Raw genomic sequence first — 27746 nt, 5'->3', positions numbered from 1 at the left:
AGAGAAAATACATTGCATGTACCCAACAACCCTAACGCGCCTTTTGGCTGACTTCTTGTGTCCGTGACGATACTGAGGGAGGGAATGGTTTATTGTTGCCCTCAGTACAAAAACTCCTTAGATCAGTGGCAATACTTCGCGGTGATCACGTAAACCTTGGAGGCTGCCAGCGTGAGGAACGGGCAGCGTTGTTCCTGACAGCCCTGCGCGTGGTAGCTCCGGGTGCGGGGAGAAGCGCAGCCCCCCCCCGCCTTCTGGTTACTTTCCGTCAGGCACCGCCGCGGGCAGCCGCCGTCCCCGCGCGCGCCGGGGTCCTCGGCCGCTATAAGAGCGTGAGGCGGAAGCCCCGCCCCCTCTTCGGCGTGCGGCTGTCGGCGGCGGCGGGTGAGCGTGGCGGTGGCGGGGCCTGCCGGGCTCCATCCCCGCGGCCGGCCGGGCATCGCGGCGGGGGGGCGCCGGGCGGGGGCTGCGGGGGGGCCGCCGGCACTCACCGCGCCGGTCTGTGTCTGTATTTGCAGCAGGAAGCCGGGCGGGAGCGGCACCCACCGAGAGGGCCATGGCCGAGGAAGGGTGAGCGGGGATGGGGCTTGGTGGGGTGGGAGAGGGGGGAAGGGGACGGACGGAGGCGGGGGGCTGCCTGGGCCTGAGCGCCCCGTGTCGCGCCGCTCCGCCTCGGCCGGCTGCTGGGGCCGCTGCACACGCGGCCCCCGGCGTGCTGCCGCCACTCCTTTTCTGCGGGCGGGCGCTCGGTGTGAGCTCCGGCTGGCGGGGAGGCTCTGCACGCCGTTTTCCTTCCCCTTTGTAAGGGGCGCGTAAGCTGGCAGGCGCCCCGATGGGGTTTCTTGAGATTTGTCTCAACTGCTTCTGTTTCACACTTTCTTGCTCTGATTTAGCTCCTCGGTTTGCTCTTCTGCTGTAATTTTTTAATGGTTGGATACTTGCAGGTGAACGGGAAGCTTCTGCTTAGAGGTGTGAAGATTTTGGCATGGACAGAGCAATAATGTCTGTCTTCTGTTTAGCATTACTGCTGGAGGTGTAATGGATGTTAACACCGCCCTCCAAGAAGTGCTGAAGACCGCACTTATCCACGATGGCCTGGCTCGTGGTATTCGTGAAGCAGCTAAAGCCTTGGACAAGTAAGTGTCTAGTATTTCCTGTCTAATTTGTGGTGAATAGGAAAACTGGGTGGGGTATATTGTGAAGAAGTATGCTAAATACATACAGTGTGTTTTTAGTACAGATTTTTGTAGTTGAATGTTTTAGCATAACCATGCTTTTTCTGGTAGTGTTTTTTTTTCAATGCTTTTAACTGTGACCTTAAAATGCTGACACAAAACTCAATGACTCGAGGATGGCAGCATTTAGTATACTAGATTCAGTCTTTTTGCAGTCCCAGGGCCGTCAAATTTTCATGTAGATTGATTTTGTGAAGACAGTGGATTGGCTATGTGAAGCTATGGAAATCTGAGGCTTACTATTGTGTTTTAGGAAATGATAATCTCCTAAACCTTGATAAAAATTTGATCTGGGAGGCCTAGCACATATGTCAGACTTAAACTGGAACACTTGCTTTAGCTCTTATAAAAAAGATCTTGCCTTTATTTTTTTCAGCTTCACTTTATTTGTTGTAGCTGAAAATAATTGCTTTGGTACTATATCAAAACAATTTTAAACCTGTCATTCATGTGCCAGTTGTAGAATACAGTTATGGTTTCTGGTAACATGAAGTAGGCCACCTATCTGCATAGGCACAAACTTTTAACAATAGCCTTAATGTTGAAGTAAAGCTACAGTGTTTGAGTGATGACTCCACAAATTGTCGGATACCCCTTCACTCCCGTTATGAGTGATAACAGTGGTCTGACAAACCTGTATGCGAAAAGCTCCAAGATAAGGTACTGAATGAGAGAAATTGAACTTACTGGCTGAAAAATAGTTGGTAACTTATGTAATGTGAGTTCAGAGGATGATGGATGTGCACGGCTTAAGTGTGTTTGTGTGTGATGGTTCTTGCCTGGAAGCTGTTTCTGAAACATTCTGGTGAAGTTTGTTGTGAAGAAGGCTGTAGAGAACATAGGATTTGTTTGCTGTGGTCAAATTAAATTAAGCATAGAAGACCTATACAGCTCTCTTTGTTGTCAGGTATCCCTTTGATATTCTTAACATTGTACTGCAGTATACAAAGATCCTAATTAGAATTGGGGCCCTGTCATAACAGCTTCTTTGGACGTAAGTAGAAAAGATTGTTCTGAAGAGCTTATAACAATTTGACATAGAAATTCATTTTTTTAATAATTGTAATGTTGAATTACTGCAATATGAGGTAAAGAGCAAAAATCAACTTGTGACTTTGTTGCTTTCTACTAAAGATACCAGTTGTTTGTGACCTAGTGTTTTTCCAGTCATTACACCTTTTTTCAGTGATTGAGATTTAATTTAGTGGGGTTTCTAAAAGCTTCTGAAACTGGAATAGAATCTGATAATAAAGCTAACAATCCGTAAGTAGTGTGTTGTGTTTGAGAAACAATAAGTGCTTGTAATTATATCAAAAACACTTTCAGTATTTCAAAAGAAGTATATCAAGACTAAAAAAATACTACAAATGCACGTGTTGTTCTGTTTGTCATGGTTTTGATTACTAAAGAAGGCTTGGTCAGCATTTGAAGTTACATTTGTCTGTTTTCTTTTTCTTCAGGCGCCAAGCCCATCTTTGTGTCCTGGCTTCAAATTGTGATGAACCCATGTACGTGAAGCTAGTTGAAGCACTCTGTGCAGAACACCAGATCAACCTGATAAAGGTGAGTGTACAAAATTCAGACAAGTCTGGAACGGTTACTGTGCTAGCAATCTAAGCTACTCGTTTCATATAAAGAGCTGAACCTTGAAACACTGTGCTGTAATTCTGTATATGGCTTATCTGAGCGATTTCTGAAAGCAGCAGTGACTTCTCAGTTCTGTGTGGTTCTCATACAAGCAACGCTAAAACCACAGATATAAAAATGGCTAAGGATGTGTATCATGTATCTTAGAAAGCTGAAGTGAGCTTTTGTCCTGTATGCTAAGATAGGGAATTCATTAGTTAGTGGTCACGGAGTGTTGGAAGTCTTCACGGGACTTCATCTTCAAATTAGAGAACATAGGAGCTGTACAGTGATGAGACTTTGGCTCCCTCTACTGATACTTGTGAGGAAAGCAGCCATATGTTACCCAATACTTCTGAGAGTACAGCAGCTTTTCTGTTGAACCCAGTTATGTTAGAAATTACTAGTGCTAATGTGTTGCAATATTTTATGCAGGTTGATGACAACAAAAAGCTGGGCGAATGGGTAGGACTCTGCAAGATCGACAGAGAAGGAAAGCCTCGCAAAGTCGTGGGCTGCAGCTGTGTGGTTGTTAAAGTAAGTTGATACTTGCTTATTTCTTCTGCAAGTGAGCGTATAAGGAAATGTAAGGATGCTTTTGTGGCCTCTCGCCAAGAAGCACTAAGGAGAACATACTAGAAAAGAATCTTAAGAGTAAAATCCAGTTAATAATGTCTGCTCAACTTGAAAGTGTTTTGCAGAGTGTATTTTAAAATAATGCTGGTAAAGTAAAGCCACAGTACGAGCCTTGAAGACTTTGTTGTCTTTGAGGTCCCAAGAGATGGCTACATCTTCACCATACGCAGTAATGGCTTTTGCATGTATTTACATACTTGTTACTGTTTCACATTCTGATTTTGACTTGCTTTAAGCAGAAATGAAAAGCCTGCATGGATCTGTGCTAATGGTTATGCTTAGATAAAGTAGAATAGTCCTTGAATAACTAAGGGAAAGCAGCTGGTAGATCTGATTTCTCTTGAGATTACTTTTTTGGAAGGGTGTATTTGGGGAGTGCCTTGAGAAATGCTGTCAGAATCAGTTGTCCTGTTGTCCTTTTAAAAGTGGGATATAAACTCTGGAATGGGTCTGTATGTTAATAATGGGTTATTCTGTGTTACAGGACTATGGCAAGGAATCTCAGGCCAAAGATGTCATCGAAGAGTACTTCAAGTGCAAGAAATGAAAAATAAATTTTGAGCCTGATGAGTGTGTGTGTTTAATGTGTGGGTTTAATGGGTCTGTGGAATAATTCTTTGGATTGTAAAGGATAACATCAGATTTAAGAACTTCACAGGTCTTGGAATAGTTCTCAAATATTTTAACTGTTTCCTAAAAAGGTGGTGGGAATCCCTGCAACTCCTGTTCCATGGTGCTTCCTTTACTATTCCTAACATGAAGGTTAGCTGTGTAGGGAACTTGTCACAGCTTCTGGATTGCATAAGTGCAGACAGTTGATTATGATCTTTGCTTGCACCTGGTCTGACAGTGCTTAGGCCTCTACTTCTGCAGGGGTTCCAGACTAATGTGTGTGCGGGTAAGTCTGAAGTACTGCTACATCTGTGATGAAAATTTGGCTCCCTCTACTGAAACAAGTGAGGAGAACTGCCTTAATTGTTACCCAAATCTTCTGAGATGTTGCAGGAATTCTTTAAATACATCTTAATTTATTCAGGAGACCGACTTGCCACTAGGTGTATTTTCCTTCCTTCCCTCAGTTTTGAAGCAAATAATGGGTGGAATTACTTTGGTGTAAGTAGTATTGCCACGCACTTGTGATTGTGTGAGAGTTCTTGGCAGTAAGGGTAGCCAAATTTGAGATCACTGCTCAAACAAGGCAGTGCTTAACTGACTTGTCCAGTGGCTTGATTTCACTGACAGTGGTAAGGGTACAGAACTCATTTGTCAGTTTTCTGTTTTTTGGAAATGAGGCAGGATTGGAACAGGTTTAAGATCACCTCTCTCCTGCAAGTTTTGCATGTCTTGCATTTTCTGCAAAGTAGAGCAGCTCTTAAGTAGGCTCGAGGATTTGCTCTGTTACACTGGTGAGTAGGGCATGACTATAGTGATGATGTGGGGCTGGGCACCTGTACACGTGAGGAGGCTGGAATGCATATCTACTTCTCAGGCTCTTGAACTTAAATTTTCATCATTGCTTGTCACACTTTTTTCTTCGTATCCCCAGCCATTTGTGTAGTAAAGAGGCAGGCATCTCTAAATGTTGGGCTCAGCAGCAGATTTTTCCTGCAGCTCTCACTAAAGCTCAGAAGGTTTATCTTGTGTGGTGCTTTGCTTTTTTTATTTTTGCCATGACACTCTTGGACAACTTCCCAGTAGCCAGATCTGGGTGACCTGATTTCTGAGAGGTTTCTGTGGTAGCCTTTCAAGTATTATTTCATGTTCCAAGACTGGTTAAAAGTAAGAACCATGTTTATTGCTTAACTTAGGTACTTTCACTCTGGTCTGCAACTTTGCAGTAAAGGTGTTAAACACAACTTCATAACACTTGCATGAATGTTAATCATGTTGCAAGTGGAGGTATAAATTGGGTAAATTGGTAACAAGTTGCAGTTGGTATGAACAAGTGTATGATGAATATTGCCAATTACTATTCTGAGCTTTTTGCATATAGCTGAAATTACAGAAATTCTGTTGTAGGTAAGAGCCTTGGTTGCAGATCTCACTGGATTACTAAAGGCTTCTAAACAATATAACTTGTATGAATGTGCCTTTCTAAGTGGAGTGTGAAGACTGCAAAACTTTGTCAGTTTGGTTTGGCTAATAAGCCTCGAGTATATCACTTGTATATAGGCACATGCCAAAGTAGACTTCCTTTTGTCTTAAGGGACTGTATCTTCCATGGATTTGGGTTTCTTTTTGAAAATACATAAACTACTTAGGCATCCTTGTCCTTAGCATTTTTATAATGTTCCCAGCTATATGCTTGAGAAAACTATATGAAACAGTAGTGCTGGTGGCAGTCTAGTTATATTTATGGTTTGCTTTGCCTTGGTCCTGTGCTCCATCATAGCTAAATCTACAGTGGGATTTGGGATCCCAAACTGGAGCTTGGTACCTGGGTTCAATAGCCTGTGTGCAGCAGAGGTTGAAAGTTGTTGATGCTTCTGTACCAGAATATATATAGGAATAGTAAATCCTGTCCAGTCCTTATATCTTTGGACTGGGAGCAACTAATGTGTAATTCAGTAAGCTCCTCTGGGGTAGTGGGTGAAGATTCATCAACAAGATAAAATCCCCAGACTTGCAAGCTCAAATCTGAGGAAGTTTTTGAGCCTGTGTAAGCTAATTGAACACTTCCAGATGTTTGTGTTTTGGCTAAAACATGACGCTTTTTTAACATTATGCATGAAAATGAAAGGGAGTGATGCCTAATTCAGATGGACTTTGCCCTAGACTACAAAGGGACTTTTTAAACAAGTCATGTACAAATATTTACCTTCTGCACATATACGATCACATGAGGTTCGTCTAACCTGCTTAAGGTTCTGGAGCTTTTTGGTAAAATTGTGGTGGTTTCAGCATGGGCAAATGATAGATGCTAAAATTTATCTGGTTATGCCCTTCTGAGTGAAACTTAATGCGCTGGAGGCCAACTCAACACTAAACTTCCGTTTGTACAACTTTTCTTAAAAATCAATGGTGTCTTTCAATGTGAAGCACATGCACCAATCCGTGTTGAAGCTTTGGATGGGACTATTTCTTAATTTGGTTTTAGAGGAGAGAAGTTGAAGGATTGCACTGGGAGAAGAAACAGGAAGTGTCCAGGTGAATTGTAATGCTGAAATGATTGATCTTGAAGAACTGTATCTGAGAAGTTAAATAAAGGTGATAACCTTTTCCTTTAATAAAATTACGTAGAGGTTGTTTGAATGTTACTTAATTACCTTCATACACTCAGGATGTGGAAGTCTGTTGTGTAATATCTGAAGTTTTTCCCATTTGTGCTTCTCCCAACACCTCTTACAGAGAAAAATAATTCAAAGTATGTATTCACTGCTAGATGGCAGTATTGTCACTCGATTTTCTGTCTGACTATTACAAAAACATACAAGTGGTACTGCATTTCAGGAACAAAACCCTAGTCAGAGTTATGGTCTACATGTGGAAGATCATCTATCCACAAAGACAGGTAACTTGCAGCAATGTGAGATTTCTTAATTTGGGTTGTATTTGTGAAGGAAGAAGCTAGGAAAGTGCTATGAAGAAATGTCGCTGAAGGTGTGAGTAGAGACATCTAGATAGTATTAGCAATGTCCTATGGGGGGGATTCAAGATAAAAATACCTTGTGACTGGGAAAGCTCGTTTTGTTTTGGAGCCATCTGCATGTCATGCTGGCCGGTACTGGGTCTGTGTCCTGGATGTGTCTCTTTGTCTTAGATTAAAAACTCTTGAGCATCTGGGTGCTCACCCATCCCATGCCTTGCATTTGCACAGCTCCTGCTGTGATGAAGTTGTAAATTTGGCTGTGGTTCTTGTTGGGGAGCCAATTACAGCTGTCATCCACGTTTTGCCATGGCAATGCCCCTGCTTTACTGAGTCCCTTAGAGTCAGGCATAATGGCAGTGATCTTTTGTGGTATGCAAGTTTGGTTAGGGAGAAGGTAGATGTCCTCGTAATGTAGTGGGAAGCTGAGTGCTCACTGGGAGGGATTCGTTATCAGGACGGGTCATTCACATCAGGAGCTCCCAGTGTAATATGCTGCTGAGTTTTACAGTAGCACAAATGTCATGGAGATGGGATGGACAGACACGGCTTGTCAGCAGCAAGTCGCTGTGCACCCACATCTGAGAGCTTCACCCTTCGGACAGTGTTGTTTATTCTGCCAGCTCTGCCAAGAGAAAAGTACATATGCCAATTTTATTTAATGCCGAAAGTATGTTCTGGCTGGGGAGCATTAATCCCACACACAGAAAAATATATTTGGTGTTAAAACACACTATCCTTAACACTTCCTGCTGCAAACAAGTGCAAAACAGAACATTTTCTGTTTAATGCTCCTGACTGAGAATTGCCAACACCAGCTTGGTTCTGTTCATCATATTGTAGGACTTGCATGCCCCAGCTGTCAGCCAGTGCTCCTGTTGTGTCTGCCATGCTAAGGTTGGTGTGGACAACGTGCTTCACTCTCTGAAGACCTTACCAAGATCTCCCATCCAGTGCTGAGAAGGATCCCTGAGCATGGATCCATTTGTCAGTTTTGCCCTCTACATTGGAGAGGATGTGTTTGGGGTTTGAAACCTCAGGAGGATTTTTAACTGTGTTTAGCTATTGAACCAGATACTGGGTGGTGGACAAGCGCAGAGCTGTGGCTTGATTTATGTAGCCTGAAGGAAAACAAGAAATGGCAAATTTTCTCAAGGGTTATAGGCAATTAGTTTTAGACAGTTAAGTAAAGACAGTTAATTTTAGACAGGTTTTTTTTTTTTTTTCCCCAGCCATTGGTTAGCAAGCAAATGTTTATTTTTAGGATCTTACAACCAAGTTGAACACATGATGTAATTAGTATGCTGTCATATGTAATGATCCTACATAGTCGCTTTCTCATGCATTAGCATTATTTTTGTATGAAGGTCCACCAGCAGAATACCCTAAATCCATGTTGATTGCTTCACGTAGCTGCTGGAATCGATGGTGTAATTTTATGGAAGTAAAACATGACCTTTGAACTTTCCGGCATTGGTAACTGTCCTTCCTCCTTTCAATCCCCGAAGTGTCTGGGTCATGTAATACTATATGAACTGGTGAGAACTAATTTGAGAGTAACCTTGGCTTACAGGAGCATTTCCCCTGCTCTTCCAGTTCAAAAGCAGTTATGGAGACTTTATAGTATTTAAGCAAAAGTATTTAAAATATTTTCACTAGGACTTGTGCCACCAGTACAGTATTACATAAAATGGGGATGTTTTCTCTAAGGAAAATAACGGCATTTTCCTAAAATTTACAAATTGATATAATTTTATTTGTACCTGATTGGTTTATTAAAAAGAAATCCTGATGTTTCATATTGCTGAAAGATTACTAGGTACAAAGCAGAGTTATACAAAAATATTCACAAGTGGAAAATATTTATGTACAAATCAGCCTAGACTTTTTTTCGCTGAAGTGATTGGAAGTTATTTTTAAACTCTGAGTAGGTTTCTAGCTCAGTAAATATCAGGACTCTGTTCATCTTTGCTGTAGCCTTATTGAAGTTATTGTCATAAGTTTTACTGTTTGAAGCACAACAGTAGACTACTTTATACCTTAATATTCTTGTAAAAATACCAATGAATAGGTGGTCAGATATTCTTTTCTAAAAGCAATGAAATAATAGGCATTTAGGCCAGTGTCTGGTATGCGAGGTTCCTGCCCTGTAAAATTTTACAATCAAGTTATGAAACTGAAAAAATACATTTTATGCTGACATGCAGACAAATGTTTATTAAAGCAAATTTCCTGATTTCTTGCTCCAAAAAGTTGTAATTCCAGTATGCTTCAGTTTTTCCTTTTTATTATTATTATTTTTTTCATTCCCTATTCAAATGGTTCTAAGATACTTTCCACAGTGAAAGACTTCAAATTCTTGGTAAAAATAAGCTTTGTGTTTTGAGGACCGAGTTGAAAAAAGCCATGCCCCCTAAGTAACCTTTTATATTGATTGTACTGTTAGCAGCCAGTGTGTTGGATAACATAATGCAGATACTTAGGACAGGTTTAGGAAGGCAAATAGGGGGAAAAATACTGAAATGTTTCTAATTTTAAGAGTATGTGTTTAAGGGAATGGAGGTCATGCATTATAGAACTCATCCACAAAAAATGAAACACCCTCAGATACCACATATAAAAGGTGTTTGTATATCAATACAAGATATGGTAAATATATATATATATATTTTTTTTCTTCCCCCCCATTTGAGTGGACAATATTCAAGTAACACTCTTCAGCGTTGCTTCTTTCAGGGTAGAAAAATACAATGTATGTCAGCACACATATAAGATACTTTCATGTGCATGGAATTTAGCAAGCTGCTATACCTTTTAATACATATAAATTCAAATCCCATTTCTGCATTGACTGACTTTTACCCTTCCATTTCATGTGTATATTTTATATCCAAATCAAAATCTCAGATTAATCTGTTTCCTCATGACTATCTAACCATCTGTTTCAAACTCATCATGACATCTTTTAATATTGCCTCTTAAGAGTAGCATTATCTTGATCCTTTTCTGATCATTGCAAACAGTAGTGTCATTTTTCTGGCCTTCAAGCCTATGAGATGGCATCTGTATTTCAGTTTTGCCATAATTCTTCACATTCCTGACTCCTTGTTTGCAGTTTAACATACAATTTCTCTCACCACCTTGGAGCAATCTCCCTCTCTTTGTTTATCTCCAGGTGGGCCTTCTTGATGTGAACCATGGTGTGAACCCATTCCTGTATGATGCACAAGGTGCTCATCTTGCATTTGTCAGGGCCTTTTCTGATACAGACTTACTTCATTTATTTGTTGCTTAGACTGCAAAACAATTGTTGGAATGCTGTTCAATAGTGTCAATAAATAAATATTTTTTTCATATGCTCAGCATCACATTTGTGACAAGCTCCTTTTAAGTGCCTGCAAGGTTACTTTGCTATTGTTTTCCAGGTTTTCACAAAAGGTTTCTGTTTTCATGATGTCTACATAGAAGGATGACAAGGGCTAAACCTCTTCAGAAATGGGGAGCGCTACCTAAAGGTTTAATATTCTTTGGTGAATTGGTCTGCCTCAATCTGTTCTCCCAGACTATTTAAGGATAGAGATGGATTTGTTAATTGCTTGTGTAGTGACTCAAAAAGGATTCATATACGATCATGGAGGAGTTTTGCACTGGGGGGATGTATCCTGAGCAGGTGTGTTTCTTTTGGGAACATCCAGGCCCAACTGTTCCTCTTCTCTTCTTTGGCATGTGCTCCCTGCCTTCATGAAGGAAGGTGCACCTTGCCGCTTACAGCTCAGGATCCCATGTTCCCCAGAATGCCAGCATCTGCAGGCAAGCTGTTCACAACCTGTAGCCTCTTCACAAGGCACTTTTTGGAGAGGAGGCAAGCAGCACACTGGTGATAGCTGTTCTTTCAGAGTAATATAGACGTATAGACAAAAGCAGTATTTCCTTCTGCTCCACCTTATGTATGTATCTCTTCTGTATTTGGAAAAAAAAAAAAAAAAAAAGTCCTGGATGGCCACACATACTGCAACAATTGAAAACAAGTCCTCATAGCAAATCTGTTAGAAGGCTGAAGCAATATGCAGGAACATTTTGTTCTGAAGTGAGTTGGAAAATGTTTCCTTTTCAGCTTGTGATTACATGCTAGTTGCACAATTCGGATCTCTTTTGTTGGTATTAGTTCATTGCATCAGCTACATTTGCACTAGCTAATGCATCTGTCCTGGGAACCTTAAATGTTTTTATCTTTTGAACTAATAAAACTTGGGCAACAGCGTAGAGAATGTCACATTATCCTGATTGTGCTTTATTTTTTAGTTAAGAGAAATTATCTCTGAATCCCAGTAACAGTTCAGGCCTAATGTTATTGTTTGAGGCTGCCAAAAATGTGCAAGTTTGTTTTTAAATGGAGCATCTAATTGAGATTTGGATTTAGATCAACACTCTGAACAATTGTCACCCCTTACTTTCCAGCTTTCAGCTGGTAGCAAAAGGGGGTAAAATATTCTCTCAACTAGTAAGCAAACTAGTCCTCCACAGGCTGCTTTATATGTATATATGTATATATAAATAATAAAAAATAAAAAAGCCACCTATGGTTTTGTGGTTAAAAATGGTGATGTAGATTTTACCTCTGCCGTTGAGCTCCTATGAGAGCTCCTATGTTGAGCTCCTCTTAGGCAAATCACTCGGAAATGTTCACAGAGGGTGATGCGTGTTTATTTTCTGGGTGCCCCAGCTTGCCTGAGCCTTGTTCTGTGGAACTGCCAGACATTCACAACTATTGAAACCTTGCTTTAAGCACAGAAAGTTACTTTATTTCTGAGAAATAAAGCATACAGGAGTCTCAGACGAATGAAGCTGAAGACAGTTTGACCCATCAGTCACTGTGGTACTGAGGCAAACCAGCGTGCGCATGGCGCCACCACGACCAGCTTGGGCGAGTGAGATATTTAGCACGGATAACGTCGGTTGGGTTGCTAATTTTGTTCTTTATATGTTTTTTTGGTAAATGCTCGCCTCTGGGTGTTTAACCCAGCGCCGTTTTGGAGCGGCGCCGTGGCGGCGCGGCGCTGCCCGGCTGCGACACAAGATGGCGGCCGTGCTGCGGGCACGGGGCGGCCGCGGCCCGGCAGCGGCCTGGGGAGGGGCGGCGGCAGGTGCTGCGCTGGTCCCGCCGGGCCGGCCGCGGAGCGAACAAACGGGGGACTGAAACTCTCTAACGCCTTTGAATGCTGTCGATTTTTATGCATATTTTCCAGCACTGCAGCCTTGTAAAATCCAAATGAGTCAGATGCTTCGGCTTTTACGGCGTGTAGAAACGCGTTTGCATAAACCAGAGGGCTTTGTTGTACAGCTGTGACTCTAATCTGTTTTTCTCGGAGCTGTAATGCACAGAGCAAGCGGTATTGTCTGCTCGCTTGCTTTCACAGAGACATCTTATTTAATGAATTAGCCAGAAAATTTGCGGAGGTTTTGGGGATATGTTTGAGTAGTCAATTGTTTAGAAATTTGCTTTGTACATTGGCTAGCTAAGTAGCACTGTATGGGACTAGAAAACACCAGTGTCAAACGAAGCATTTAACAGATTACACAGATTTAAGAGCCAGGATAGGTGAAAGCATTATTTTTTTTTTTTTTTTGTCTCTGCTCCCTCAAGTGTCTGATGTATTACAGCGTTCAAAGCATTTCAGTATGCTTATATTGTATTCACACATATGCAATGTATTTGAAACATTCCTACCAAGGAGATTGTGGTAAAAACTGTAACATGCAGCTTGCTGGGTTTCATTGTAAAGTAATATAATCTCCACATGTGCAAAAGCCAATGCAATATTTTATTTTTTGCTTACCCCAGGGAATGTGATATTAAATTTATCAGCTGAAGTACTTGAATGAGAACTCATAAATATTTTTTGAGGTGCATCAGTGGTGTACACGGGGAGGGAGAAGACATGCGGCATTGGGTGAGGAGGAAGTAGTTCATACTTCTCATTCTCTGCTGTCACATAATAGCTATGCGTTGGCCTTCATATGGAGTACTGGTAATTTTTCTCAGTGATTGAAAACAAGTTTTAAATTGGGGAGAATTTGTTAGTCACTGATTTTTATTGATAATTGAGATGTTCACAGTGCATACAGTGCTCTGGTCGTCTTGGAAGTAGAGGGGAGAGCTACTCAAAAGAGAGGTATCATTCTGAAAACGTTTTAGAAGCATGGGAGAGACTGTTGGACTGTTCTTTTTATCCAATGCACTGTAATTGTAGACAACCTAGCTGAGTGTAGTACTGTAAATCTAGGAGTTTGTGAACTCCATTAATGGAGTTATCTTCCAGGGCTTAAGCATGTATCTCTGCATAGTATTATCCCGTGTTGTGTTAGTCTAGTCACTTGTCTGGACTTAATTTGGGTGTCTCCAAAACAACTTTGTGGTTATTTAGAATAATCCAAGTCATGCTGAGTTAGCAGCTCTTTGTCATCATTGGCTCAATATTCAGCTGCAGCCAAAATTACCCATATCAGGAGGGTACTGAGAACACAACCAAAGACATCATTTTGCCACTGTAGAAAATCTTTGTACACCCACATCTTGAGTGCTGCATGTAGTTGATCTCCACACTTTGAGAAGAGTGTAATAAAGACATGAGAAAAACAAACAAACAAACAAAAAACATCTAAAGTTATTAAGGGGATGTAACACCAGGCGTATGCTCTCACTTCAATTTGGAGAGTAAGGTTCAAAAGGGTTCTGGTTGATTTACCAGATCAAGAAGGCAGTGCAGAAAATGAATGCTAAACTTACATACCAGGTCCTATAATACCATTTTGGGGATGTGAATTGAAACTGATAGGAGACAATTTAAAATAGATTTTAAAAAGTGTCTTTCTTCAAAGCATTTGATAAACTTGTGCAACTTACTATTGCAAGAAAGTATGAAGTCAACACATATCAAGAAATTCAAAATGTATTAGACAAATTAATGGATAAAAGGTGCAAATCAGATACTTTTGGGAATAGGTAGGGATATTGCTTATGATGTTCCTAATCTAATAGCAGGATGCAGGAGGAGTATGAAGATTGGACCTCAGATAGTCTCGTTCTGTCTGCTCTCCCTGAACAACTTCTGCAACAACCACTGTGTGAGACAAAACGGGGCAAGTGGATCATTGGTCTCATCCTGTGGGGCATTCCTGATAGGAAAGGATATGGCAGACATACACCTAGGAATACTAAAAGAACCCAGAGAGGTGCCCAAAGTCTCTTGTTCCATCATCACAGCCATTAAAAGTTACAAAAGATTTAATAGCACTTCCAGAGAAGAAGCAAAGAGGGGTGGCTACTTCAGTCCTCTGGAAGTCAAGAAGTTTGGGTGGCTAGAATGTTTTTACTAGACTTTTTCAGGAACCTGCTTAATTAGCATCTGGCCCAAAAATGAAGACTAACAGGGGCTGTAGGTGGTTCAGTGTAGTAGTCACTGAAGTGAAGGAAGCAATAAGCCCTTTTACTGTTACTTGAGAAGACTAGAACTGAGAACACACCTAATCCAGTTCGCTTTCTACATGCTTGTAGGTGATCAGATTAAAATGTTTTTAAGCTTTTTGCCTGCTGGGGTTTCTCAGGTCTTACAGTGGACTTTGCCATCTTGGGAATTACATTACTGTGATGCACTTCACTTGGAACCACTTGTCTATCCAGTTCAGAAACTGAAGTTGCTGCAGGACTGAATTTGGCACATGCTGTCTGTTGCCCTGCAAGTATATTGCCTTTGAGCACCAGGATGGGCTGTTTCCAAAAGGAGCTGTAAGTCATTTCTTCTGCTGCTCTGTAGGATCTCTAATGACCCAGGCCTGCCTATATTAGACAGTAGCTCATCTCTCCCCACAATATTTCAGCCATCAGAAAAGGTGAGCTGGCACTTTTTTGGTGTAATAGTGAGGGAGCTCTTGGCACTTCAGAAAGCATTTCTCCCTTTGATCTAAAATAGTCCATGCACATTGACTTAGCTGGCATACTGCAAAGTTCACCAGTTCTCTTAAGTTTTTCTGAGAGGAACAGAATTTTGAAGGTGGTGAAAGGGTGAGTGGGGGCAAGGATTTATTTGTTTTTTTCTTTCACTTAGCTGTTGTTGGCCTGCAATCTGAGGAGTGAAGTTAAATTTGTAATTTGTAAGGACTGTATTTTGAAATATTTGCCAGTTGCTCCAGATAATAAAATAGGGAATTTTGCCCAGAGGAGAAGAAATGAAAATAAATAAATATGGATCCTTTTCACCTAATTTACGATCTGCAAGTATGGTTCCTCCTCAACCTGCATGATTTACTCTCTTCAGTCTAGAGCTACCATCTTGATTACATCTTCTAACAATAAAAAGCCATGAAAACATTTTTTTCATAAGAGAAAAGAAATCCAACAATATCAGATGACTACAGTGTAGATTGTTTTGCCATTTGTACTGTGTTTTTAATGATTTTACAGCCAATATATTAATTATAATACTTCACCTTTCACATCAGTGTCAAATTTAGTATAGACAGTTTAATGGAAATTGCCCTTACTCATACCAATTGTGAACACAGTAAAGCTGGTAAGCTGTTTTGTATGGGCAGCCAATAAGCTGATACTACTTTTTCTAACAGATGCTTGTTATGTTGTAGCTGCTTTGTTTTTTGACCATGTGGATGTATCAGGAAGGATTACAAAGATTTGTTTGTTTAAAATGTTGCATTTGATTAACATTTTTGAAGCCCTGTATACTACTTTTAGAAATACTTTATGGTTTAAGTGCTTATAGAAGATGTTTAATTCCCAAAGGAAAGGGTGCAGCAGTTCTGTGGTAAGGTCTCTGTTCAAACTTATTATCCCAGCCTCAGAAATGTGTTTTCACTAAGCGAAGAGCATGATAAGCTGAAGAAGAGGGTGTGTAGTTTAGGCATTTGGCAGCGCTTCCGCCGGAGCTGCTGTGCTGGGGTAGTGGTGGAGGTTCATGAAGTGAGGTGTTCTTTCGAGTCTATCATGTCTCAGCTACTTTACAATCTCTGGAGGGTCCCAGGCAGAGTTTCTATGAGCTGTGCCTTGGTGTTCACCAGATAGTACATGTGCTGCAGATGTTTTAGGCTGATCACCTGAAGTCTGTGATAACTACAACACGTGGTATGTTTTGGATGATCTCAATAGTAAGTCTAGTATCTTATTTCTGAGGCATTTTTGCTGCATGAAGCAATAAATTCAATTCTGTCATCATTAGGCAGGTGTTTATATGTACTGCAAGACTTTAATCTCTCTCCAGGGAACAAAATACTTTAGGGGCCCATTCTACTACTTGGAGTTTGCTTTCCATCTCTGGCATGTTTCTGTTTCTCTCCATGCCAGGAGAGCAAGCATGGTTTAATGGTTACGATGCTGGCCTTGGATTGTTTCCCAGTTCTGCCAGTGATTACTGTGAAACCTAGAGCAAATCTGTCCCTCAGCTCACCAACCTCAGACTGAAGGTAACATGGCTTTTTTTTTTTTCTGCTGTGTGCTACATCTGCTAAGCCTGGAAGCTCTTCAGGTCATAGGCTGCTTCGTGATAAGTATATGTGACATGGATCCTGGTCCTGGATAGGCCTCTACACAAAGTCACAGTCTATCAGCAATAATGGAAGAGCAGTTTAACCTATGGAATACTTGGTGAAGAGTCCCCCAAGATACAAATGACTTACTGGTATTCTGTATTTTGACGGTCATGTGATGGGCCACCTAGAGATAGATTTTTGTAGCATGACTGCTGTAATATTTGGGCTTGGAGACTGTTAGTGTGTACTGACATTATTTTCCTAAAACAGGTTTGTGCAGGTGATGAGTTGATTTATAACTGGATTGTGAATTAATTTTGTTCAGACCTACCCAATTCTCATCCATGTAACGTCTCAGTAGTTCCTGTAGGAACTCGCAGTGGTCCCTTGTACTCTCCATCTTCTGAGGGACTGACTCTTTCTGGCTGCAGTGGTTCCCTGGTCTGAAGGCAGTTTGCAGCATGTGAGTGGCCTGGAAGACATGGAGTCCACTGCTGGCTAGTTGTTGAGCAATCGTTACTGAAATTCTGGGCTGAACCTTGGTGAAAATTACATGGGTAGACATGAGAAAACTCATCAAACAAAGAACTGAGGTGGAGGGAAATGCCTTGAAGCTGCTTTGAGTAGAGGGCTTAGAAGCCCACTAGCTCTTATTGTCAGAAAATGATCTCAGGGATGAAGAGAACAGCATTTTAAAAAGCTGAAAGACGAAAAGCATTTTTAAAGTGTTGGATCCTGGGAGAAAACTAACAAAAATTCAACAGGTTCTCGCAAGATAATTTTGGTATGCTATATAGATTTGAAACAGCCCAGCCATAAAGGCAATGTTAAAACAATTATCTCAAGGAATTGTGGTCAACTGAAAAAAATAAATAAACGTTTCCAAGTAAACTTCCCGTACTTAGAAGATAGTATGGTAGGATAACATTAAGGCAAACAGACTATGAGAAGCCCAAACAAATCCTTACAGCTTTAAACATGAGCTAATTTGTTGTATGCATTAAATCAAGACAGCAACTACCACTTGCACCGAGCAGTTAGATTAATGTTTTCTCTTAATCATAGCTATAGTTAAAAAAAAAATACATGAGGTTAAAATGATATTTGTTTTACTCTTGAAAACATTTACAAATTCATCATCTTATAAAATGTATTTTAGTCTCTAATACTTCAGAAATCTGTGCTGATAAAAAAGGTGAATTTTCTACATTGTTATTTTGCAACTTGTAGTTTGTTTATTTAAGGAAAAATACATCATAATCTGAACTTCTTTTTCCCAGAGAGACTGGACAAATGTAATTGTTTCCTTTCCTGAATCCAGCTCTGCCTTATTCACACACATACAAGTATGCATGTATACATATACACACTCCAAGAGGATGGCACAGTTTCCCTACAGGGAGAGGTAATGTACCTGCAGATATTTGTGTTATCTCTACACATGTATTTCTTGACTTTAATAACAATGACAACAGAGTTCCACACTCATTTGTACTTAAAAATCGAAAGTGCTTAAGAATTTTTAAATGTACAGTACTTTACTGGCTAAATTTTATTCTAGCAAATGATCGTTCATTTTACTAGCTGTTTCCTGTGTTAGGAAGTTTCTTTAACAGCAGATTTTACTGATCTCTTGCAAAGTTACTCGACCCTCTCAGTCTCCGTATGGAGGGAGTGTCCCAACCCCTGCCCCACTGCAGGTAGACCTGTGCAGCCAGGGATGGTGACATCCTGGGGCAGGAGAGATCTTGGTCTGTAGTTTAATGGATGCAATCCTGAACTGGGACTGGGGGAAAGAAATTTACTCCTTGATGCCCAAGTAAATTCTTGGGTCTTTGCTTTTATTCTTTAGTGACTCTCTAAAGTAAAATGCTGAAGCAGACCATGGGACTTAATGCCAAAATTGGTTTTCCCTTTCTTCTGGTAAGTAGCCCGATCTCTCCCCTCTTGTCTCTGCTTATGACTTCAAGGCTGGTTTAGCAAAGCTATGTACCTGCAAGGTACAGTTATCACCCATGTCTCTCTTTACTCTCAATGGAAAAAAAAAAAAAAAGTGATCACTCAGTCTCATCTTAAAGTAGATATTTTAAATGGTGGGTGAAATGAAGTGCCTGTGTCTTGGGAACTGTGAAGGGAGCCTCTGATGACCAATTCAAACATCTCCCATGTACCTTTGGTGCACAGGCTCATGTTATGCTGTGAACAAAGCTAGCTGAAGCCAGATTGGGATCCACCATAGCCCTGCTTTCATATGTCACAGAAAAAGCCTCAGTTAGGCAGCCTTTAGTTTTCTTACTTCATGTGTTTCCTGCTAGAGTCTGAGTAGTTGCCACTAATACTAAATTGTTGCCACTAATACTAAACACTTCAGATTTGTTGAGAATGGGGAGAATCTCTCACATAAAAACAAACAAAACCCTAAACCAAGACAACCATAAAAAAAAAAAAAAAACAAACCACAAACGAAAAACACAAACAGAAATTCTCACAGAGAAAGAAGCACATTGTGCTCTGTTAGTGGACTGCATGTGGGGGAAGGCATTGGAAGCAGATCAAAGGCAGGGTCAGAGCTTAAAAACAGTGCGCACAGCACCAAATGGCCACTTTACCCTGACCACAACCACCTAAAAACTTTTCAAAGTTGCAGTTTTGCTCTCAGCAGAACTCAAATTACAACCTGTGCGACTGCAAACCTACATGCACAGTAGGGTATGCTGAAAGTCAGTTAAACAAATCCCAGCAAATGTGAGCACACAGCTCAACTGACCCTGCTTTTAAAGCAAGATGGAGCAAGTAGAGGTAGATGGCTGGGCCCTTCATCCTCACTGTTTTTGGTGGAAGGTGATATGCAGACTCTTAAATCTGGCTTCAAGGTTCATTAGTCCTAGAAAGAAAATGATTAGCAATGAAGAGTTCTAATACAGCAGAAGATCCTTGTCACCTCTTCCACAGCACCTTCATTCAGGATGGTATATTTAAAAAAGTAATGGTTTCCTTTCTTCTGAAATCTTGGAAAGACATACAGGACATGCCGTTTCACCCCGTTTTGTTAGAAGGAACCAGAACTGTGTGTCCACCTTTTGTACAAGACAGCTGCAATGACTTGGAGCTGAACCCTAGCTTTATGTAACATGGGCAAAACCACAAATGCATATTTCTGTAGAAAAAAAATGCACAGTATTGCTTTCACTGAGTTTAGGAAACAAAGTGACCCTACAAAATGCAGAACAGGTCAGATCTTAACTCTTATGATGTCTTCCTTTTTTTTTTTTTCTTTGTTTTCCTTTCTGGCTACAGTTGTAGGACAATATGTTTGGGGGACAATATCTCTAATTATTTATTATCCACTTTCAAACTGCATAAGGCTTTCTTAACAAAGCCCATTAAATGCCTCCAAGCTCCACTGTGCCCTAAAAGTTGGAAAAAGCTGAGTTTTGCACTGGTTTGGCACTCTTGGTTGTGTTAGAGGAGAGCCAGGGAGCCAAAATGCAGGACAGCGAAAAAAAGAATGGCAGCTTGACAGGGATGGTTCGTCTGGATGGTGGGGTCAAAATAACCCAACAAGTAGGACAATCCAGATCAGTGCTGAGATCTGTGTTGTAGGGGGGTAGGTGCAGCTCTGATCTAAACAGTGAGCCCCATAAAGGAGCTAATGGGAGCTGGGGAAGAGGGAGTTTGTTGTGTGGCTGTACCTCTTTCATCTGACAGCCCCTTCTAGCTGTGCTTGGCCATGCCAAGCCTAAATCTCCCAGAAATTCTGGTGGAAGTGCCTATTGGAATAGCTCTGCCCTTCTGTATGAGTTACACAGTCTTAATGTGCTTCCTAATTTATTTCTTCTGGAGCGTCTCATTTGTCAGTCTTGAGGTAAACAAATTATTAGGAGCTGTATTACAGCAGTGATGCTATACATAAATAAAGCTTGTAGCATTACCGAATTAGCTGTGGCAGAGACGCTGAAATGTAAGTAGAAAAGGAAGAAGGTAAAACAGAAAATAGTAAGATCCAAGGAGATAAAACACCCTGTACAACTGGCAGAACTGAGGCTAGAGAAAGCAGGTCCTCTCCTACTCTGTTCACTGCCCCTAGCCCTGGGCTGCTAAGATTTTCTTAAATGTCTGAAATAGTCTTAAAAGTGTTCATATCTCCCTAATCCTCGTGGTGTTATTTGAAATGGTTTACCAGTGGTGTATTTACAAGGTTACACGCTCTGTCATCCCAGGATAAAACTAAAGCTTCAAAAACAAATACCAAAAATCTTTCATTCGTCTTCCCATAATACCAAAACTATCTCTTTTCTCTGGCTTTTGTCAGAGCAGGGGGTCACTTCTGGGCTTCAGTTTATGTAGTCACAACCAAGATAACTATTAAGAGCACTTGTACACATAGGAACAGTCCCTGAGTGCAACCCAATGAAATTCACAGCGGGGCTGTGCCTTTCCTTAGAGCAGGAAATCACTCATCTGACAGTATTATAAAACATAAGACCATTATTAAATGGTTTTCCAGTAATTTTTCAGTGCTCAGCAGAAAACATTATCATAACTGATGTACACTAATTTTCTCTTGGTTATGTGTGTATCTAGTGTAAATTCCATTAAAGCGCAATTACATTTATGAAAGGGATTCTGTAAAAATGACCTGGTGGTCTTCCAAATTTATTCTTTCTATGACTCCAGATCAAATTTGCCTACGTTAAAAATATATTTTAAAATTGACAGCATTGCAGATTCCACCTGGAATCAAGTTGTGTCCTTTCTGTGTTACACTAGTAATGAAGATGATTTAATTACTTAGCTGACAATGTTATTGTTGATATCGCTAGGTAAATTTGTGGGAAAGCGACCACTGGAACAAGAAGTTGTAACAACTGCAGCCTTAAGTAAGTAGTTAAATGGAAGACAGCAGTGTAAAACTGATGCTGGGTGGACATTCAAGCCTCAGCATTTGCCAGGCAGGGAGCTCCATGCTGTCCTCACATTCTTTAAGAGCAGAAAGGTTTGATTATGGTTAGTATAGGAATAATAAGTGGGAATAATTGTTGTAGAAATGGTTTAGTGATGGGACTCAGTAAGTCGACAGTTGAACTTGATGATCTTGAAGGTCTCTTCCAGCCTAAATGATTCTGTGATGTGCAAGAGAGAAGAGAGTCCCTCTGCCATGTCTTAGTCTCTTTCCATCTTGCTCTCCCAGGAGTCGTTGTAATTGTAGGATGTTACCAGAAGGAAAATGTGTTGGTTAGTCAAGTGAGGAGATATATGTGGATGACAAAGACAGCATTGAGTGGGAAGGTGACATCCTGAAGTTTTTCTAATTGTTGTGATATTTTAAGGCTGAGAGTTTAGTACACATGTTGAATAAGAGGACTTAAGCAGCTTAAATCACTAAGAAGCTCGCTTCATTGGTGGTTGTCTTCTGTTTCCTTTTACCTTGGCTCTGGAGAACTTCTGTAAGAGCAACCTGCAACCCTAAATCCCACCCCAGATTTTTTTGTATTACTGTTGGCCATTGCCCAGGATCCATCAGAAGGCTGCTTCATCACGCATCACTGCTGTATCACTTCAGCCCTCGCTGCACCCCCATCAATGCTGGAATCATTTACTGGCCATTGTGCGGCTTCCCCAGAAGTAATAGGTCTGCCTGCATTCAAACATTTTACATATACAACTTTGTCAGCTAAGAGCATGGGGAGACAAGAAAAGAAACATACCACTAATTAGATCGGCAGTTCTGGTTAATGTTCTTATACCAGGAAAAGCTCTATTGAGAGGTAAAACTTATGTCATTTGGGTAGCTGGTATAAACACTGCTAGCAAAACTCTCCTGCCAATACACACTACATCTCCACTAGGAGAGTTTGTAGTGAAAACGAGGTCTGCAAATACTTCATATTACAGAGGAGGCCATATCCATGGGATGGGAGCGCTGTTATGCTGAAAGATAGGATTCAGGTTTTCTAGTCCAGAGTGGAGTCTGAAACTACGTGGAATTGGGATAAATTTTTGGCAAGTTTACCCCAAAGTCTCCTAATACTTTAAATGGGAGCTTGTCCTATAAAGCAGACACTTGTTGAATGTTCTCTCTGTCTGGAAGCTTCGTACCACCTGCAAAGGCTCCAGCGTGCGATCCAGAGCACATAGATTCAGGTGGAAGAGCTTCCACTGACTCTGTAGGCAGTCTGGCCCTCTGGTTTCTTCCCCTCATCTTGCTGAACGGAGCTGCTGCAAGTCCCCTGCCCTTGCCCAGCACACTGGAGGGGCTGCGGCTGAGCTGGGGGAGCAGCATCGGGTCATCTGAGTCTGGCGTGCTGGTGCAGGGTGAGCAGCAGCTCCATGAAATCACTGGTGGGACGGGGATGAAGGCCTTGTCAATGGCTCATACAAACAGAAAAATTCTGAGCAGAAATATTACCCTTCTATCTGGTTTAGAACAACCTGGACCTTGCAGGACTCATCAGTGCCATCACTGTGAACTAGGTGGTAATAAGCGAAGTGAGGCCATGCTAGAAACCAGGCTGTGTGACCTAATTTTTTAAAAATCCGACCACACTGTGAATAAAGTGCAGAAGAATTAAAGTGCCCATTCACGGGGGGTTCATGGCTTTAAGAGCAGACAAGAGGGAAATGTGTCTTAACATAAGCTTCATTTTGAGGGAAATGGACGCACAGTTGATCTATTAATTATAGTCAAATTAAAGGAAAATTTTATTTCATATTTTAAGAAATCCCTGGGAGTACCACTATCACAGTTAATGTTTAGAATGAAAAAAAAAAAAGTGAAACCACAGTTTTCATTGTTTATCTGCTTTTGTGTGTATCTGTTTAACTTAGTTTAGACTATGAAATTACTAGACTTGTCTGGTTCACTTTCCTTTATGGGCAGTGCAATGTTCTGGTTTTCATATACTATAAAAGTAGTGATGCCACAAAATTACAAGGGAAATTCTTCAGTCCCTCAGTATAGATATAGTTAAATCCAACTAAACTATTTTCATTGCCTAGGATGAAGAATCTTAAATAAAATAAACAAGCCACTCAGCTAATAATATAAAGATCATTTTTAAAGCCATATTATCAGACCATTGATGAGAATTTTCAGTTTCATACTTAAATTCAAACCTTTTCTTTAATAAAATATACAGTCATTTTCATACGGTATAATGTCTATAACCAACTGTACATAACAGGACTGTAATCCTGTTGAGCTGCTGTAATGGCATGAACCACAAAAGCAAAACCTGAGTGGTTTATCAATGTCAACAAACTCCCAGATGGAATTACAGTCTTATGCGCACTGTTCAGTTGTATGCTATTCATTATAACATATGACAAAAATTATGCTTCTATTAAAAATACACAGATGAGAATACGTGTTGTTGAAGGAGACTTGTTTAAAGAGCAGAAGTAATCCATCGGTGCAAAGCAGAGTCATTTTCAGTGCAGGATGTGGCCTGTTGCATAGTACCTTTTCAGGCATATTTACAGGATGACGGGGACTTGATTCAAGCTCTGGAAAGAACACAGTGCTTCAGGCTTAGTAGCATGTTTCTGGTTATATCTCCTCAGCTGCAATTTTCTCATGGCGTCTGCCTCAGGGAAATCTGGCCATCTCCGGAGAAAGTGTGAGCTGGAGCACGGCACTGAGAATCTCTGTGAAATAAACCACGAGAAACACCAGTCAGGGAAGTCCTTTGGGACCCATCAGGACTTCCTAACAGAGCGGTGCTACTTCTAGGATGTATTAAGAGTCATTATTTTGTAAAATTTCAAAGCAAATCCAACAGCATAGATCCCAAAGTTTGATTTGCTGTCTATGCAGTTGTGTTTGTCATCTTTTTAGAAAAGCCCCAGTGTAAAGAAAATCTTTTTCCTGGCTTGAAATGAAATTACAACTGGAAAGCAGAGTGATGAGAGGTACATGGAGTTCAACTGTCACAAGTAAAAGTGTTTTCTGAGTTGGACCTAGTTTAGGAACCCTCAAAATATTTCAAGGAATCTTTAGTACATCTAACACACTCTGTGAAATAATTAAAATAGATGGACTTGCCAATATTTACGATATTTACAAGGGTAATGACTGCCCAGGCAGGGAGGAGGGCTAGCCGCAGAAGCCGCGTACCCTGTGGCAGTGGTTGGCCATCTCCCAGGACCACAGGAGGGACATCAGCTCTGTGGATGACCATGAGGGTCCAGCAGTTCACTCCAGGGAAACTGAGCCACCCAGAGATGGGCTCCGCAGTGAGAACAGCCTGCTTGTGTGGGTTTAGTTCCCTGGAGCAATGGGTGGCAGTAACTGGGCAGAGTCAGCTTGACGTGGAGGATAAATTCCCACTGCTTCCAAATGGACAGCGTGGACACGAGGTTCCCTTGCAAGACAGCAAGAGATTTTATGGGCAACGACTAGGAAATCAGCCTGAGCTGGGAGGAAATATTTTCATCAGGTTAATCTTGGGTTTTCTTTGCTTTAGTAAAGCAGAGTTCGCAGATTTCATCCTGGTGCCTCCTGAGAGCTTGCCCCCTAGAGTCTTTCACAAGTCTTCCTCATGCAAATGTTCAAATTGAAAGCCTTCCCTTCCCCACCCCCCCAAGGAAAAGACTTAGAATTTTTACAAGTTTTCCTGTATTATATTTTTTGCAAATATTTTTAATTATAATATATATTTTTAGTTATATGTTATTATATTTTTGTATTTTTTTTTACATTAAGTACTATATTTTGTATCTTTCATTGTATTTGTATTCAGTAATTTCATGACATATCAGTAGAAACGTGATTCAGGCTAGTAGAAACACCACCATAACATGTAATAGCTGTAACACCTCGCATTCTGCTCTTTAAGTCAAAAGGGCCAGCTTTGAACTGACTGAAGGATCAAATCCTCTTTTCGATAGCAAAATGTCTCCTCTTCATCTTCTAATGAAACCCCTTGATACCTTTCCATAACAGACACACTTGTGGCTAAGGGGAACAAGCACAAAAGCATAAAACCACAAATGAAATTTAAAATGAAATCTCAATTTGCAGAACAACGTTACCTGTTTTCCAAGACAAATGCCAGAGAAGCAGCATATTTTAGAGAACTGTTGTTATTATAATTCGGAACTCAAGGGGGAAAAAAGATAATTGTAAAAGCTTTCTGCACGTATGACTTTGTTATGCTTGGCAATTTTCACATGGGGACTAAAAGCAAGAATAAAACCAGGTGTGACACAGCCCCCCTGCCCCAGCTTAATGATCCCTTCCGAAATCGTTCAGTCTGCCTGCAGTTGGGTGGGTAACTCTTGAGAGAGCTAGAAGTAGCAGGTGAGAGGGTTAAATAAGCTTCTTAAACAACTTCCATCCTGCCACTGCCCTGTTTTAAAATCCCTGAATTACTCACCGGCAGAACTGTTTATTTCATTATTAAAATGAGGCTGCAGAGCTCTCCCTTCTCCCACCCACGCATGATGTTCATGGAAGGAGAACTACTCCCACGTGATTACAAGGTTTGCTATTAAGTGTGAACTTCATATTTAATTGTAATTGCTAGCAAAATATAATTTAACAGCAAAGTATGCTGAATTTGTAACAAAGTACCCCTTTTATTTGAGCAGGAATATGGATACTGCCCAAATGTATCCGCATGGTTCCAATTAAGGGGAGGAATGTTTAATGTAAAACTCAACTTGATGAAAATAACTGAAGTTTCTGACAAACCAATAAATTGGAGTCTAGAAAGCTCTGCGTGTACAGTACAGTCAGGGAGGGGCAACACCCGCTGGGTCATCAATTTTGGTGTAGTCTTCCTGTTCGTTTATACTAAAATAATACTATGTAGGTAATTCAATTTCTCCCCAGCTGTAAACATAGAGTGGAATGCTGTATGCAGATCTGGCTGAGGATGGAGGGGGGCCTGGGCTCGCTCGTTAGCCCCTGTGCAATTTCCAGGCTGAAACTGTGAGAAACTAAAACCGGAGGTGCTTTTTCTTTGTTTCCTTTTAAAATTATTTATTTATTTATTTATTTATTTATTTTTGTTTCTCTTTAAATGCTAGCACATCAACAGCAGTGAAGAGGTCCCACCAAATACCCACTCAGAAGGGTTGAGTGTTGGTTGGAGGAGATCTGCTCATACAGCTAGCTGTCTGTAGGATCTCCCGAGGATCGAGGCAGGCTGCAGGGAGACTTCCAGACAGCAAGGTCTGCTCCTCCCAGCCTTTTGCTAACAGCAGGTCCAACCTTGAGGTTGTGTTTAAGCTCAAGGTAGTGCTGGGATCAAAATGTAGCCTTAGATACAGCTATATAAAAATGGATGTGCCCCATTAACTTCAGAGCATGGCTATTTATTTAACACAGGTTTTGGTATTTGTGTTCTATTTTTTTTTTCTCATTGGAATTACTGAATTATAAATGTAAAGGTGTGGTGGTTAATCAGTCACATACATGAAGGAGGAAACCTGTGGCGGACTTACTGTTCTGGCAGCCTGAAGGGTGCATGTAAAACACAGCCCTTCTTGGGAGACCTGCCTTCAGGAGCAGAGAGGCTCAGGGCTGTGAAAGACCAGAGCCAGGGGATATGGGCCACATCCTTCCGATGGGAGCTGTGGTACATGGTAAATGAAGTAGTTGCTCAGCTCATCTTCCTCACGAAGCTGGGAGGATAGACTAGGGGAGGTGAGACCTTGGGGAGTTTAAAACGACCTTGGGGAGTGTAAAACAAAGGCAATAAAGTATTTACCTTTTCACTTACCAGCCTGCCATGGCCTACCTAAGCCTCGTTATTTCTCATTGCACAATTCCCCTTACACACGCATTTTCTCTTGCTCTTACTCTGCCTTGCCTGCTGGAAGTGTGGTTCTCCCCAGCACTGCTTTCAGTACCTACCACAGCAGCGCCAGGCCCCAGCCGGGCCACCATGTGCTCTGGTGCTCACCTACCTCCCCACCAGGACAAACAGCTTTGAAAGACAAAAGAAGAGCTGGCTAATTACGTTACCTTTTCCTCCCTTCTGATGGAGAAATCCACTTATGCTTTAAATGCAGCAGCCCGGGTTACTCCTCCCCTCCCCAGGCCAATGTAAGAGCAGACTTTAAAGCAGGACTCTAAGTATCCATGTTTGCTAGAAATGTTTGGCTCCTTGGTCCGG

The 27746-nt window shown here is 41.1% G+C and overlaps 1 protein-coding gene and 4 non-coding genes across 6 annotated transcripts; all 5 read left to right on the top strand.

The window, feature by feature from the left end:
- Window positions 1-284: 284 nt before the first annotated feature.
- RPS12 (ribosomal protein S12) lies at window positions 285-4064 on the top strand. 2 transcript variants are annotated; one of them, XM_048075708.2, is made up of 6 exons: window positions 285-384; window positions 519-570; window positions 1020-1136; window positions 2696-2798; window positions 3297-3398; window positions 3982-4064. In XM_048075708.2, exons 2-6 carry the CDS (start codon window positions 557-559, stop codon window positions 4042-4044), a joined length of 399 nt encoding a protein of 132 aa, XP_047931665.1. In that variant the 5' UTR covers window positions 285-384; window positions 519-556; the 3' UTR covers window positions 4045-4064. The 2 variants fall into 2 exon arrangements, with proteins under 2 accessions (XP_047931665.1, XP_047931666.1); XM_048075709.2 differs by lacking the exon at window positions 285-384 and having other exon boundaries at window positions 515-570; window positions 945-1136.
- On the top strand, window positions 1795-1869 carry LOC125184225 (small nucleolar RNA SNORD101). Its single transcript, XR_007167893.1, has one exon. It is a non-coding gene; the product is annotated as a small nucleolar RNA SNORD101 (small nucleolar RNA).
- LOC125184227 (small nucleolar RNA SNORD100) lies at window positions 3143-3229 on the top strand. The gene has a single exon (XR_007167895.1). It is a non-coding gene; the product is annotated as a small nucleolar RNA SNORD100 (small nucleolar RNA).
- LOC125184226 (small nucleolar RNA SNORA33) lies at window positions 3520-3654 on the top strand. Its single transcript, XR_007167894.1, has one exon. It is a non-coding gene; the product is annotated as a small nucleolar RNA SNORA33 (small nucleolar RNA).
- Window positions 4065-4413: 349 nt separating the features above from the next.
- On the top strand, window positions 4414-4498 carry LOC125184228 (small nucleolar RNA SNORD100). The gene has a single exon (XR_007167896.1). It is a non-coding gene; the product is annotated as a small nucleolar RNA SNORD100 (small nucleolar RNA).
- The last annotated feature ends 23248 nt before the right edge of the window (window positions 4499-27746 follow it).

This window comes from Anser cygnoides, chromosome 3 (genome assembly GCF_040182565.1).
Source record: "Anser cygnoides isolate HZ-2024a breed goose chromosome 3, Taihu_goose_T2T_genome, whole genome shotgun sequence".
In the NCBI taxonomy this organism is placed as follows: domain Eukaryota; kingdom Metazoa; phylum Chordata; class Aves; order Anseriformes; family Anatidae; genus Anser; species Anser cygnoides.
The sequence above is the reverse complement of the archived record's forward strand: the minus strand, read 5'-3'. Positions and strand labels throughout refer to the sequence as shown.